Source organism: Vulpes vulpes, chromosome 16, assembly GCF_048418805.1.
Source record: "Vulpes vulpes isolate BD-2025 chromosome 16, VulVul3, whole genome shotgun sequence".
Classification (NCBI taxonomy): Eukaryota; Metazoa; Chordata; class Mammalia; order Carnivora; family Canidae; genus Vulpes; species Vulpes vulpes.
The window spans coordinates 70,015,551-70,029,772 of NC_132795.1; the positions used below are offsets into that span (position 1 = coordinate 70,015,551).

General features: G+C 49.4%; 1 protein-coding gene across 1 annotated transcript in view; it reads left to right on the forward strand.

Moving 5' to 3' along the window:
- The first annotated feature begins 759 nt into the window (after positions 1–759).
- The window catches only part of CREG2 (cellular repressor of E1A stimulated genes 2), a 36,364-nt gene continuing 22,901 nt past the window's right edge, over positions 760–14,222 (forward strand). The window contains exons 1-2 of the mRNA XM_072742503.1: positions 760–1,185; positions 3,485–3,654. Coding sequence (XP_072598604.1) covers positions 769–1,185; positions 3,485–3,654 — 587 coding nt within the window. The 5' untranslated portion in view covers positions 760–768. The remainder of the gene's footprint in view (positions 1,186–3,484; positions 3,655–14,222) is intronic.

Here is a 14,222-nt window from a genome sequence, read left to right on the forward strand (position 1 = left end):
CAGATAAGGGAATGCCATAAGCAGAGGTTCAGAGGGTAAATGATTCAGATCCTGCTGATACCTATAAAACCTCACCACTGGCAACAGCCCAAATGTCCACCAACAGGAGAACGCTTTAACCCCGGCGGGTTCAGAGAATTCTCCGCCCAGTCCGCCCCAGCCACTTTGTCTCTGGGCGTCCGCTCCCTTCTACTTTAGTTGATACGTAAACATTTGATTTTGCTTTCAGAGGAGCGGGGGGCAACGCGTTCCTGTCCCAGCAAAGTGTAAAGTGCTCAAGAGCAGGAGCAAGGCCTTTGCATCAGGCTGACGCGGTGCCAGGCTCACCCCCGCCGTTCACTCTCTGAAATGACAACGACCGGTGCACGCCGGACCCCGCCGCCCGCGCTGCCCGAGGCCTCTGCACGCCGTGATTCGCTTCTCCCCGCCAGCACCCCTGGGCGCTAGATCCCGTGCTTGCCGGTTTCTCCAATAGAGAAACCGAGGCGCAGAGAGGCTGCGCGAGCCGGTGAGGCAGGGAGCGCGTCGGTTCGGATCTGAGCGCCCACCCGGTCTGGCCGCGGAGCGCACCCGGGCCCCGGCAGGCGGCGCGGACCCAGCGGCCGCGGAGCGCGAGGCGGGGGCGGGGGCGCGCGGGGGGCTCGGCGGCGCGCGGGGGCGCTCGGGGGCCCAGCCCAGTTCCGCGCTCCCGCCGCCGGGGGGCGCCCCGGCCCGGCCCGCCGCCCGCGCGCTCCAGGCGGCCCCCGCGGCAGGGCGCGCCGCCGCAAGATGTCCGTGCGCCGCCGGCCCGCGCGGCCCGCCGGCCGCCTCCCCTGGCTGCTGTGCTGCGGCGCCCTGCTGTCCCCGGCCGCCGGCTACGTGATCGTGAGCTCCGTGTCCTGGGCCGTCACCAACGAGGTGGACGAGGAGCTGGACAGCGCCTCCACCGAGGACGCGCTGCCCGCGCTGCTGGAGGACTCGGGCAGCATCTGGCAGCGCAGCTTCCCGGCCTCGGCGCACAAGGAGGACGCGCACCTGCCGCCCGCCGCCGCCGCCGCCGCCGCCCGCGCCAGGCCGCCCCCCGCGCCGCCGGGGATGTTCTCCTACCGGCGCCAGGGCGGCCCGAGGCTGCGCCCCGGCACCGCCCGCTTCCTGGCCCACGCCAGCGCCTGGGGCTGTCTGGCCACCGTGTCCGCCCACGAGAAGGTACGCGGCCGCGAGCGGGCGGCAGGTGCGCGCCCCGCGGGGCCGGGGGGGGGAGGCGGGGGCCGTGCCCGGCGGGCGGGGGCGGGGGCCGGCGCCCTGGTTACCCTGGCAACGGGGGGCGGGGGGCGGGGGGCGGGGGGACGGCGCCCGAGCTGCACCCCCGAGGCGGCCCCCGGCGCCCAGCGGACCCCAGCGCCCCGGTCACCTGCCCACACTGCGGCCGGGAGGAAGCACCACGGGACGGGGGTGCACAGTGACGTTTTGAAATATGCACCTCGAGAATTTTTCTGGAAAGGAGGTTTAGGTGCAAAGTGTATGTATATATATACACGTGCTGGAATGAGCCGGTTTCTGCTCCACTTTTATCATTCGGTTCGCAAATGTTTTACTCACCTGTTAGCCAGGATTACCCCTTAAGTCAAAATGACATGGAGAAATACGAGGCTGTGACATCCACAAGTACTCACCCTCCAGAAAGCTTTCAGGGCTGGTAAGCCTGGTAAGGGTTTTATTACAGGGAGGTAATTAGAACTCCTATTTAATTTATGCAAAAAAAATATATTTTTTTTTTGGAATGTATAGGTCATTGGCCAGCGGGCAGGCTCTTAACCCAGGTCTCACCCATTTGGGGACTGGCTAAGTCACTGGCTTGTCCACTTTGCTTTCCTTGTCTATGAAATTAAGTGGTTGACTATATAGTTTCAAAGTTCCTGTTTTACTTTTTAAAAAATATCTCAAGAAGTTTATTCTGATTATGGTGATGATTTAACCCCTGTCACAGCATCCAAATGGTTGCTCACAGTTATATATGAGGTTCCTAAGACACACCTTAGGAAGATATGAAGCTTAACTATGAAGCTGATCTTGGTTTATTTTTTATTTTTTTAATTTATAAAGTTTTTTTTAAATTTTTATTTATGACAGTCACAGAGAGAGAGAGGCAGAGACACAGGCAGAGGGAGAAGCAGGCTCCATGCACTGGGAGCCCGATGTGGGATTCGATCCCGGGTCTCCAGGATCGCGCCCAGGCGCCAAACCGCTGTGCCACCCAGGGATCCCTGATCTTGGTTTAAAACATTGTTTCAGCGTGTGTGGCTGGCGCAGTCAGAAGAGCCCAACCCCCTCTTGATGTGGGGTTTGTGAGTTTGAGCCCCACACTGGGTATAGAGATTACTTAAATTAAAATATTTTTTTTTTAGAAAAGAAGAATCTAGATAGAGTGAATGCTTTAAAAAAATACACAGATTGTTTCAAGCAGTTAAAAGGCTAGTGCCAATGTACTGAAGATACTTTGACTTTCAACGTCTCTTTTCTTAGCTTTATTATTCCGGTATTGACATTTAATCCAAATTCAATACATTCAGAGAGCATTTACCATATGCATGTCATGTGTGCAAAGCATGACTCGAGGCAGTTTATGACAAGCTGAAAAACAAGAATCTGTGAATGAACTTACAATTTTGGAAGACTCCATAACATTGCGTCTCCAAAGATGAAAGCCATCTATTATTCCACTGTTGCCATGTAACACTTTAAAGATTAGGACAGCCCCTGAGTTCTAAGCTCAGTGACAATAAGGAACCCTCTGTAGAAGGTAAATAAAGCTCATGAAGATAGGGATGCAACACCCAGCAGGTGTCAGGGCAAACCTAAGATATATTTGCATACATGTCTGAGAACTTCACCTACACCACTGGGTGATCATGAACAAAACCGGGTGTAATATGTTCCTATGACTTCCAGGGTGAGTTGCTGGACTATATAATGAAATATTGATTACAATTAAAAAATGTAACTAATACCTAAGAAAATGGTGTGGCCCTAAGAGAAACAGTAATAGAAAGTTCCCAGAGTCCAAAGACCAGTTATTAAAGTTAAGACTTGAGTTCTGTTCTCAAAGTTTTCAAAACCTTGGGAGAGTGAGGCTTCTAGGGGCAGCTTATGGAAAATATTCTAGCACCCTTCCATACATTTCATCACCTCTCCCACAGATCGCTTTAAATTGCATAAAGTGAGCATTTTTCTTTGTCAAATGCTTTTCATCAACTTCCAGAATAATCCCTTTGCTATTCTCCCAGACAGAATGGCCCCGCTCACCTTCTCTGTAGAATTGTAGAGCCATCACTGGGTGACCTGGGTCAGGTGGGAACCCCCGTGGCTTCATTTACTACCCGTCAACCCCGTGATGATGCCGTGCCATCCTCGTTGCTACATTTCCTGGCCAGAGACACAAGTTAAGCTCCCAGCTCAGATCAATCCAAAACCCTGCATTGAAAAAGCCTTTTTCGCTATTTGTTAGATCCCAGGACTGCCGTTTGGGAACTGCCTGCCCATCAGCGACGGCCCCTTGGACAACAGCACTGGGATTCCTTTCTTCTATGTGACACCCAAGGACCCTGCAGTGGCCGATCTGATGAAGAACCCCATGGCCTCCCTCCTGCTGCCAGAATCGGAAGGAGAGTTCTGCAGGTAGTCAAAGGGGTTGGCCTTGCCCACACAGGTCCTCTGCATAAAGAAGAGGGACCATGGGGTGGGTCCTGTCTGGGTGGCATGACTTTGCCAGGGCCCTGAGATGCAAAGTGATGTATTCACCAACCTGAAGTGGAAGGAGTGGCTGTCCGCCCCTTGGAATCAGGTGAATAGAATTCCACCACTCACCAAGTTGTGTGATTTGGGGCAAGTTACTTCACCTGTGGGAGCCTCAGCTTCCTCCTCTGTGAAATGGGAATAATAATTCCTACCTCACAGGGTTACTGGGAGGGTTGAGGGTCTTGTACAATACCTGGTGGGCAACTGGCAGCTCTTGTTATGATGGAAATAGGGTAGGGAGGGGAGGTTGATGAAGGAATGTCCAATAGTCCATGAGTCACAAGTAGCAAGGAATCCATTTACTACCCCCAGTGATCTACCTACTTCACTCTCTATTGTTTTTCAAATTAATTTTGAACCCGCCATCCCTCCCACCAGAGATGTATGCACAAAGACCCCAAATTCTTTAACACACTTTTTTCAAAACCTCTAAAAAGAAAAGACACTTAAGTGCAGATGGAACATTAATCCAACACTTCTGTCTGCATTCAGAGCATAGAGGTTGAAATCCCATCCTGCCAGGGAGACGTCCGCACCACGCTTGTGTGGGGGTCACATGGCAGGAACCCCCTGAGGAGCAGCAAATGCAACAGGTGGCCTCAGGCAAGTCCCTTAAACCCCAGGACTCAGTCACTTCACTGGAAAATTTGGTGACACTTTAGGAACTAGGATAGAATTCATCCCAATTCCAAAATTCTATTATTCTTTACACAAGGCATAAAAAAACATATTAAGCAAACAAACTGATTAGTTCTTTGGGGTGTGGGGTGTGGGGTGGTAATAATCAAAGCAACAACATGCTGTAAAATGCCACTCAGATAAAAGACTCTGTCGCTTACCTTTGGGACACTGACGAGGAGAGACTGCATTGGGCTAGAGACAGTTCAGACCCCTGTGGGGTCTGGCAAGAAGCCAGGAAAAGGGATGATTCTTCTTTCATGGAATATTCTCTCTGTTCTTGGCCAGTCAAGCTTGCTGGCACTAGAAGTATATTCTCAGGATACCTTTCTAAACATCTGAGGAGTTCCAAAATCAGGCATCCTAAAGGTTGTCATGAGGCCTGAGCGTGTTGATCCCACAGCAGCTCTTGGAGACAGACAACAGAACATAGAGCAGCGCACACGGCTGCTGCAGAGTTCAGATGGCGGAAGGAATTGTCGACTGGAAGGTCCCAGGCGGACGTCAGCAGGAGCTGAAAGCTGGCAGCCACGAGAAATCTGGCTTTGAGAAGTCCTTGCTGGGGTGATCGAGGTCTGTAAGAACTGGGTATGTGTGTGTATGGCCTGGAACCATCTGTGCCATCCGTCTTCATGCGTGCAGACCACATCTGGAAAGTTCAGACACCTGTGCAGCACGCCAGGGTCACTGGAGGAGGCCGCTCAGGACCTGCCTGAGTGGCCACCCCAGGCCTGAGGGCATCAGTGTCTCAGCACACGTGTAAGCCTGGCCTGGAAGAGGAGGGATGAGCCGCCACCGTTGGTACCCCTGTGTTTAGATCCTCACGTGAAACTACTTCTCAGAACTGCTCCCTGTTTTCCCTGCTTAAGCTTCTGAAGCATTAAAATAGAACTTAAAGAAACATACACAAAATCAAGGTTAGCTATAGTAAGCACCAAAGCTAAGGTGACCAAGCAGTGGGGCCTGTTGTCACCCCAAGATCCACTACTTCCGTTGAACTGCCTATGCCCCGGTGTGTTTCCGCTGTGTGAGCTTCAGCGTCCAAGCTCTGCATTATATTTTAGGCTTTGGGTCCAACATCTTGGTGATGTTGAGCACAGAGACTTAACTAGAAAGCCAGGCAGACACTGGAGCCCTGAACAAACAAGCCGAGCGGGAGCTCCTCGGGTCACAGAAGCATCACAGGGCATCAGATACAAATACCCATGGCTGGGGCAGCCGGGGGGCTCAGTGGGTGAGCATCTGCCTTCTGCTCAGTGCGTGATCCCCAGGTCCTGGGATCGAGTCCCGCATCGGACTCCCCGCAGGGAGCCTGCTTCTCCCTCTGCCTGTGTCTCTGCCTCTCTCTGTGTCTCATGAATAAATATATTAAAAAAAAAATGTCCATGGCTAAGAACTACTCGGACCTGCCACAGCCTGGCAAGGCAGTGAGAAGCTGCCCCTCCCACCTGATCCCTGGGTCTAGAGAGATGGCCCCTGAGACCAGGGCTCTTTGCCAAGCCCTTCACAGCATTCCCCCACAGAGCCGCGGGATTACAAAAAAAGAAAAAAGAAAAAAAAACTCCCATTTCTCATGCTGCTGCTGCTGCTGCTGATGATAAACCAAAGCCTTTCACCTTCCTTTCACCTGCAGAAGGCAGCTCATACTGAGAAAAGTGAAAATTGCCTTCATTCTTTAAAGCTGGTGTCCTTGTGGATTGAAGACGTGCAGCAGCATTTTTACCGTCATGTCTGGTACGTTCTGCACGCTCGTGGTGCTCTCCGCTTTGTGCACCCGGGGAGGGGCTGGCTTTTCCCCATTTCACCCAAAGTGGGCAAATGAAGCCAGACCCATTCTTCCTGCGTGCTGCATGCCAGGGCTCTGGGGCCCCGAGGGCCACGCTGGGGCTGGGGAACCCTCAGAAACCCGACCACAGACCGAGGCCAGACGGGAGGGAAGCAACGCGGCCACCGATGCTCTGAGAGAAGGAAAAGAAGTACCTTCCCAGCCATTTTCCTGAAGGGCCCACGGAGCGTTGCAGCTACGGCTATGCCTCTGCCCCAGGGCTAGCCCGGTGCCCACAGTGTGCACTGCGACAGGCTGGGGAGCCCCACTTGCCCGGGCAGGACACAGCGCCAGCAGGGCCAAGCACTATTCCTGCCCGAGGGTGCACCGCAGGCATGGATTCTCCTGCCAGGGCAGGCTGAGCCGTGTGTGTGCACATGTGCGTATTGTCCCATATTCGACTATTACCCATTCGGAGGGCATATACCTCAGGCACCCCAACCCCGGCTCCCCCCCAGTCTACTCTGTCACCTTGAATTCATCCTCTATCCAGCAGCTGAAGTGATCTTTCAGAACCCGAGTCAGATCCTGGGATTCCCCTGCTTAAATGCTTTCATTGGGAAAAATAACAAAATCCTCAGAAATGGCCTGAGAGGCCCTGCATGGCCGGGAGCCTGCCTCTTTCTCAAAATAGGTAAGAGAGCCCGAGTCTTTGCTAATTGACTTACCAGTTGATTTATATCCTCGTTTTATTAATTTGAGAGGCTTAACCTTGAAAGCATGTTGTGATCAAAGCTGATGTGGATGTTTGGCATGTAGCTAAGAAATACGCTTTTTTTATTGCGATATAATTGACATAGAACAGTATATAAGGTGTATAACATGTTGATTTGATACATTTACATATTACAGTGTGATTACCACCATAGTGTTAGCGAGCACCTCTGGCACGTCCCATAATTATTATTTCTTTCTTGTGGTGAGAACATTTAAGATCTGGTCTCTTGGCATCTTTGAAGTATGTGATACGGTATCATTGCCTGTGATCACTGTGCTGTGCATTTGCTGCCCAGAGCTCATTAATCTTCCAACTGCTCACCTGTGTCCTTTGACCAACACATTCTTGGTTCTCCCCACCCCCACCCCCACCCCCCATCCTCAGGCCCTGGTAAGCACCACCATACTCTCTGAGTGAGTGAGTTTGGCTTTTTTTGAACTCCACGTGTAAGTGAGATCATACCATTTTTGTCTTTCTCCATCTGATTTTTCATGCTCAACATAACATCCTCAGGAGGCATCCATGTTGTCTCAAATAGCAGAGTTTGATTTTAGCTGATTAATGTCCTCCTGTGTACATGAGAAGTGCTTTTCATTCAGTAACACCACATGTATGTTGACACAGATCATGCCCCCAAAATGATGCTTAGGTCTATAGCTGCCCTGTAGATTAAAGATAAAGTTGGATCTAAACTATTAAGGGTGGAACACCTGGGTGGCTCAGTGGTTGACTGCCTTTGGCTCAGGCCATGATCCTGGGGTCCTGGGATCAACTCTCACATCAGGCTTCCCACAGGGAACCTGCTTCTCCCTCTGCCTGTGTCTCTGCCTCTCTCATGAGTAAATAAATAAATCTTTAAAAATAAATAAATTAATTCCTAGAGGTGAAAGACATCGAGTATCCAAAACTCCGAGGAGGTTTAATGATGTAAAAAATACATAGCAGATGTCTTGTCCTTAACTAAGGCTGACCAACATCTTGAGAATAAGCAAGGAACATGTATTTCTCCACATTTTACAGGTTTACGGGGACGTTAGAGAGTTTTTTGGTGAATCTGTAAAATGCAACCTGGGGGGATGGCTGGATGGCTCAGCGGTTGAGCATCTGTCTTTGGCTCAGGGCATGATCCCGGGATTCCAGGATTGAGTCCCGCATTGGGCTCCCAGTAAGGAGCCTGCTTCTCCCTCTGCCTGTGTCTCTGCCTCTCTCTGTGTCTCTCATGAATAAATAAATAAAATATTTTTTAAAAATGCAGCCTGGGGTCCTCCATCCCATCTGGTTATGGGATTTCCCCCAGACTTTTTACCACCCTGATCCTCTGGTCCCTGAACGTACCCTAAAATGTCACAGTAAAGTTACTAGATGTAATGGCACACAGTTGTCTGGACTCCCATGTCAGGACGTATTGAACTGGGTGCTATTAGCTGCCCTTCCTCCGGGAGGAGATCATTTGGAAAGGGAATCCGACTGGACAATAAACAGAAAGCGACTTTCAATATCGGAAAAGGACATTGGTGGCTTCTAAAGGACCACGCTCAGGCTTCCCAGCTCAGGTTAACATGACAAATTGAACATAAGATTCCAGTTCACAAGGTTCACCAGCAATGAGCAACCCCTCTCCCCTCTCATTTTCCTCTTCCTTCAAACACATAAGGATGTAGAGATGCGGGATCCCTGGGTGGCGCAGCAGTTTGGCGCCTGCCTTTGGCCCAGGGCGCGATCCTGGAGACCCGGGATCGAATCCCACGTCGGGCTCCTGGTGCATGGAGCCTGCTTCTCCCTCTGCCTGTGTCTCTGCCTCTCTCTCTCTCTCTCTCTGTGACTATCATAAATAGTAAATAAAAAATTAAAAAAAAAAAAAGGATGTAGAGATGCTCCTATGCCTAAGTGACTGTATGCTCAGACCAGAGACCCAGTTGTGTGAATATCCAATAAATATTGATTGACAGAGAAAGCCTATCGGAGACCTTCCCCTCTGCAGAAACATCTTTCCTTATAGAGCGCGTGGGCTCAAACACTGTGGAGTTTAGGGTTTGCATCTTCTCAGAGCCAAGGCAAATCAAGCCTTCTGGGCCAGGGAGGGTTCTTCTATTGAGTGACATTCTGCTCGTTGGCATTAGAATGAACTTTCATTTTGAAGATCTGGAAATAAATAGGACCCAAAGGGGTTTATCAGATGCTTTTCCTGCAATGAAAAAAAGATTTGATTGATAGTTTGGACACAAGCTAGGTTTCTACTCAGTTATCAAGACAGGAGGATCTGAAAACACTTGTTTCCTTTTCCCCAAAAGGTTTTTAATGAAATATTGCCATGGCCCATTCATTCCCCCCCTACTCACCCCCCTCCCCCCAGCTGAGAGCGTCCCTGTCCAGACAATGAGCTTGTCAAAGCCCTTGAATTGACCAGGGCTCAGAGTGGTTTGGCATCAAAGGAGATGCTGAGATTCTGTTTTGTAAAGGAATCTAGTTTCTGAGAGGGAGATGCCAGACTGAATGGATCGAAGCCCCCTGGGTGTGTAAAACACGGAATGGGAGCCCTTCGGAAACGATGGTCCCTCAGCGTGATTTGCTTGGAGGGGTACGTGCAGCACAGGGAATTCAACACTGAAGAATCCCACATCAAAAGAGTATTGCTCACACTAGAGAGTTTGGGACAATGTGCTTGGACACAGGTTCCCGCCCTATCCTCTGAGCAGCCCTCGCATTTGATAGGCACATTGACGGGACAAGAAGCTCCTTTGGTGAAACGTGGGAGGGTGTCCGTGGGAGGGCTGGTCTGCCTTTGTGCCAGGAGCACAGGCAGGACAAACGCTCAGTGGGCTCACACAACTCAAACAGCGTAGTGACTTTAATCCTTCCTTCTCTGCAGAAAATTACAAGAAGTTCCAGAAATACAAATGCCCCTTAGCCTGCATCTTTTTAACTGTTGTCGTAGGAAGAAAAGATACATCAAATGGGAGCCGAAAACCTTAGCCCAGCCCAATTTCAAATGCAGGCTCCAAGATCTGTGCCCCTAGAACTATACGTGGAAGGCGCTCTTTTCCATTGTTCTCTAGAAGAGTTCAGTCAAGTGAACACACAGCGTAAGCATGTGCTTGCAACAGCTTGCCTGCTAACGGCCAAGATGTATCTCCGTCTGCACTCCGTCTACCTGAGACGTGACGGGCGTTCCAAAGTGCAGGGCCCAGCCCTCATCAGCTAAAGAAGCTGAATTCAATTTCTCTTCAACTGAATTTTGTTCATTCTCCTTGAAGGCAGCATAGAGGTCTTCTAAACAGATGGCTTTCTGTCCAGGTCCATGTTGCCTCTTCTCCTTTGCCTGCACAGCCCTGAAATCCTGAAGCTAACATTAACCCGAGTTGCTTTTAAAAGACTGTCTGGGAGAGAAGGCTTCCTGGGCAGGTGTTTGCTTTTTCTCTCCCGTCTTCCACTCATTGCCATGGCCAGTGCTCCCGGGAACCTGGGGCTACCTCTTTCTCCCTAATTTTGTTTCAGCTCCATGAAGTTCTGTCCCTGTGGATCCCAGGGCACTCATTTCACAGGTCCACTGGTGGTTCTGGTTCCCCTGTCTTCATACCACACCGTCTGGCATCTCTGACTACCTCTCCCCATCCAGTTTACAGTGTTTTATTCACCTGTTAGACATGATTTCACCTTGTGCTGAAATGAGATGAATTCATGACAAGTAACTCCTATAAATATACACCTTCCAGAAAGCTTTTAGTTGTTAAGAGAGAGGTAAGGGTTTTATTATAAGGCCCTTAGCCTCTGGAAATTGCTAATCTGTTTTGTGTATTTATTGAATTTGTCTATTCTGGGCATTTCCTTTAAGTGGAATTATATAATATATGCTTCTTTATGACTGATTTCTTTCACTTAGCATGATGTTTTTGTCAATGCAAAATGAACAAATCTTTTAGAATCTCTAACACCAAGAAAGAGCATTTTATTTGAGCCCAAGTTAGGCTGCCTGGGAAACACGCTCTTCACAGAGATGAACGTGTTCTGAAGAATGAGTCATTTTTACAGGATTGTCTACATTTTACATCTTGTAGAAGCTCAGAAGATTATGGATTAGCATATAGGCAGGAATCAAGAGTTTTCCATCATAAAGGAATGCAGGGAGCAGGAACATTGATCCGTATCTCAAGGACAAGATGATTTTTCTTTAGGTTACTCATTCACAAAGCAGATGTACAATACATGCATGGTGGCCATAAATCAGGCTTTTGGTTTGAACAAAGTTTAGAGTCATGCTGACTTAGAAATCTAGAATGGCTTCCTTTGAGGGTAGATCTTTAGAGTTTTTCTCTCCTCAGCTTTTGCGGTTCATTATGTTTTAGCATGTATCCACACTTCATTCCTTTTTATGGCCAAATACTGTTCTATTGTATGAAAATGCCACATTCTGTGTATCTATTTTTACTTATGTATTCATCAGTTGAGGACATTTGCTTCCATGTTTTGCCTGTTATGAATTATGCTACTATGAATATTTAAAAGTTTTCATATGGACTTTTTCTTTAAATTCGCTAGGGTACCTACCTAAGAGTAGAACTGCTGGGTCATATGGTAACTGTATGTTTAGCTTTTTGAGGAACTGAATGTTTTCTTCACGGGCTTCGCCGTTTTACCTTCCATCAGCAGTGTATGAGGTTTCCAGTTTCTCCACACCCTCACCAACACTTGTTACTGTCTGCCTTGTTTATGATGGCCATCCTGGTGGTGTTTCATTGTGGTTTTGATATGCATTTTCCTAATGACTACTAATGTTAAGCATCTTCACATGTTCTTATTAGCTATCTGTCTATCTTCCTTGGAGGACTATTTAATGCCTTTACCCTTTTTAAATTGGGCTATTTCTCTTTTTATTATTCAGTTGCCAGAGTTCTTTCTATATTCTGGATATGATCCTTGTCAGATGTATAATTTGCAAATGTTTGTAATGCATGTTTGTCTGATTTTCTCTTCTTTTGTCATTGGAAGAAGTAGAAAAACTCAGGATTTAATATTGACATTTAAATTATATATATTCTTGGTTAGTGTTCTTTCGCTTCTATAAGCTGGACTTCCCCCATCAGAAAAGGACATAATTGAAGTAACTTTCCTGAGATAATACAGAAGTACACCTAAATGATCTAATGTGCAGAATGGTAAGAAAATGTCTCAGAAAAAAAGATTTTAATTAATTGGATCACAAAGAGTCACTGGATCTGTGATTTGTGAGGGAAAAGGGATTTGTGAGGGAAAGCTGTTATTCTAATAATCTAGAGATGAGGTGGGGAGATACTGACAATAAAATCAATTAAACATTAATTGAGGGACGTCTGGGTGGCTCAGCGGTTGACCGTCTGCCTTCGGCCCAGGGTGTGACCCTGGAGTCCCGGGATCGAGTCCCACGTCAGGCTCCCTGCATGGAGCCTGCTTCTCCCTCTGCCTGTATCTGCCTCTCTTTCTGTATCTCTCATGAATAAATAAATAAAATCTTTTAAAAAAATTAATTGAATTAAGCATACTGTATACGAAGGAACATGCTAAATATAGTAATGAAAATAAGTTTTTCTTTCAAACAATATTTATCAAGCACTCCCTCTATGCCAGGTGCACATAATTAGGACTTACAGACATGGGCTCTTCCCTGCTTATTTGTCACCAGTCATTTGAACTGAGACAGGGAGATCGAACAAGTGACTGTGTGTAAAGGGCCCCTAATTGTTAAAACCACACATCTCTGCAGTGGGGTAGATGAGTAGAAATGCACGTGGTAGCTGTGATTTCCACCAGCTTAGCATCTCCACTTGGCATCTGTCTGTCCACCATTTCCATCTCATCCCATTCAGTCTGACCTGTCCTTTAAGACACTGCGGCGCCTGGTGGGGCTCAGTCGGTTAAGAGTCCAACTCTTGATTTCTGTTCAGGTCATGATCTCAGGGACCTGAGATTGAGTCCCTAGGTGGGCTCTGCACTGAAATGGAGTCTGCTTGAGATTCTCTCTCCCTCTCCCTCTGCCCCTCCCCCTGCTTGCATGCCTTCTTTCTCTTTCTCTAAAGTAAAAAGTAAATCTAAAATAAATAAATAAATAAACCCAAAACCAAAAACAACACAGTTGATCTGAAAGTTAATCTCTTGAAAGTCCCTTCCTTTCTTTGCCTCTTCCTTCCCATCTTAAGGCTTCGAACACACCTTCTAGCCCTAGTAATTACCAGTTCATTTCCCAGGATGCACTTCATTTCTGCCTGCCTCTCAAGGAGAGCCCAGGTCTCAGCCCCTGGGACTGCATCGTCCCAGGCCCCCAGCTCTGAGAAGCCCATTCCCCTGCACCCCCACCTGCCAGGACAGCGGGGTGTTTGTGTGCTCCCCACCTGCTGACCCTAGTGCGCCCTGCACTGCCTTTCTGCCCTGTTCCCCTTCAGGTGTCAGAGCAGCCTGAGCTGAGCCTGACTGGGCTGCCGGCAGACGTGATTCTCCAAGGGGCACAGTCTCTCCCCGTACAACAGGCCAAGGCTCTGGGGCACTGAGAGGTCCTTACAGCCTGCAAGGGCCTGGCCATGGGCTACTGCCTTCCACTTTACAGGTTAGGAGCTGAGGGGCGGGAAGCCGGGGCCCAGAAAATGGGGGCTCAGGATTCGGTCACCCCTTGCCCACCGCATGATCTCTGCAGACAGCTCTGCTCCCCACTGAGCGCCCACATCCTCTGGCTTTCGGCTCCTCTGTAGCTGCCTCCTTGCCTTGTCTCCTTCCAAGGGGGTGGAGTGTTGGAGTGCCAGGCAGCTCCTCTTGCTTACTTCGTCGGCTGCTGCACATCTCCGAGTAGGATGAGCAGTGGGGTTTGGGGAAGGACAGCTGAACGTGCAGTTGAGGACAGTGTTATTATACAGCACGTGTGCTCAAGCTACAACTGCTAGAGCGTGGGCACACAGGGTGAGGACAAAAGCAAAGCCCACTCTGTGGGCTCCTGTGGTCTTGTGTGCCTCCACGGGGACTTGCTGTCCTGTTTCTGAGGCAGGAGGGCCATGGTGGGTCTAAGAAACACATGTAGCCCAAGCGGAGCCGCAAGGCCTGTGTGCCCACTGTTCAGGCAGTGCCAGCAGAAGGGCAGGGGGAGCTTGGGTGGAATCTCCGAAGTGGTTTCAGGGCTGCGTCCAATCGGAGGCCGGCACTGCAGGTGAGGCCTGCCCGGGCACCCTAACCCCATCTCAGAGGATCCCAGGGCGTCCCCGCTCCAAT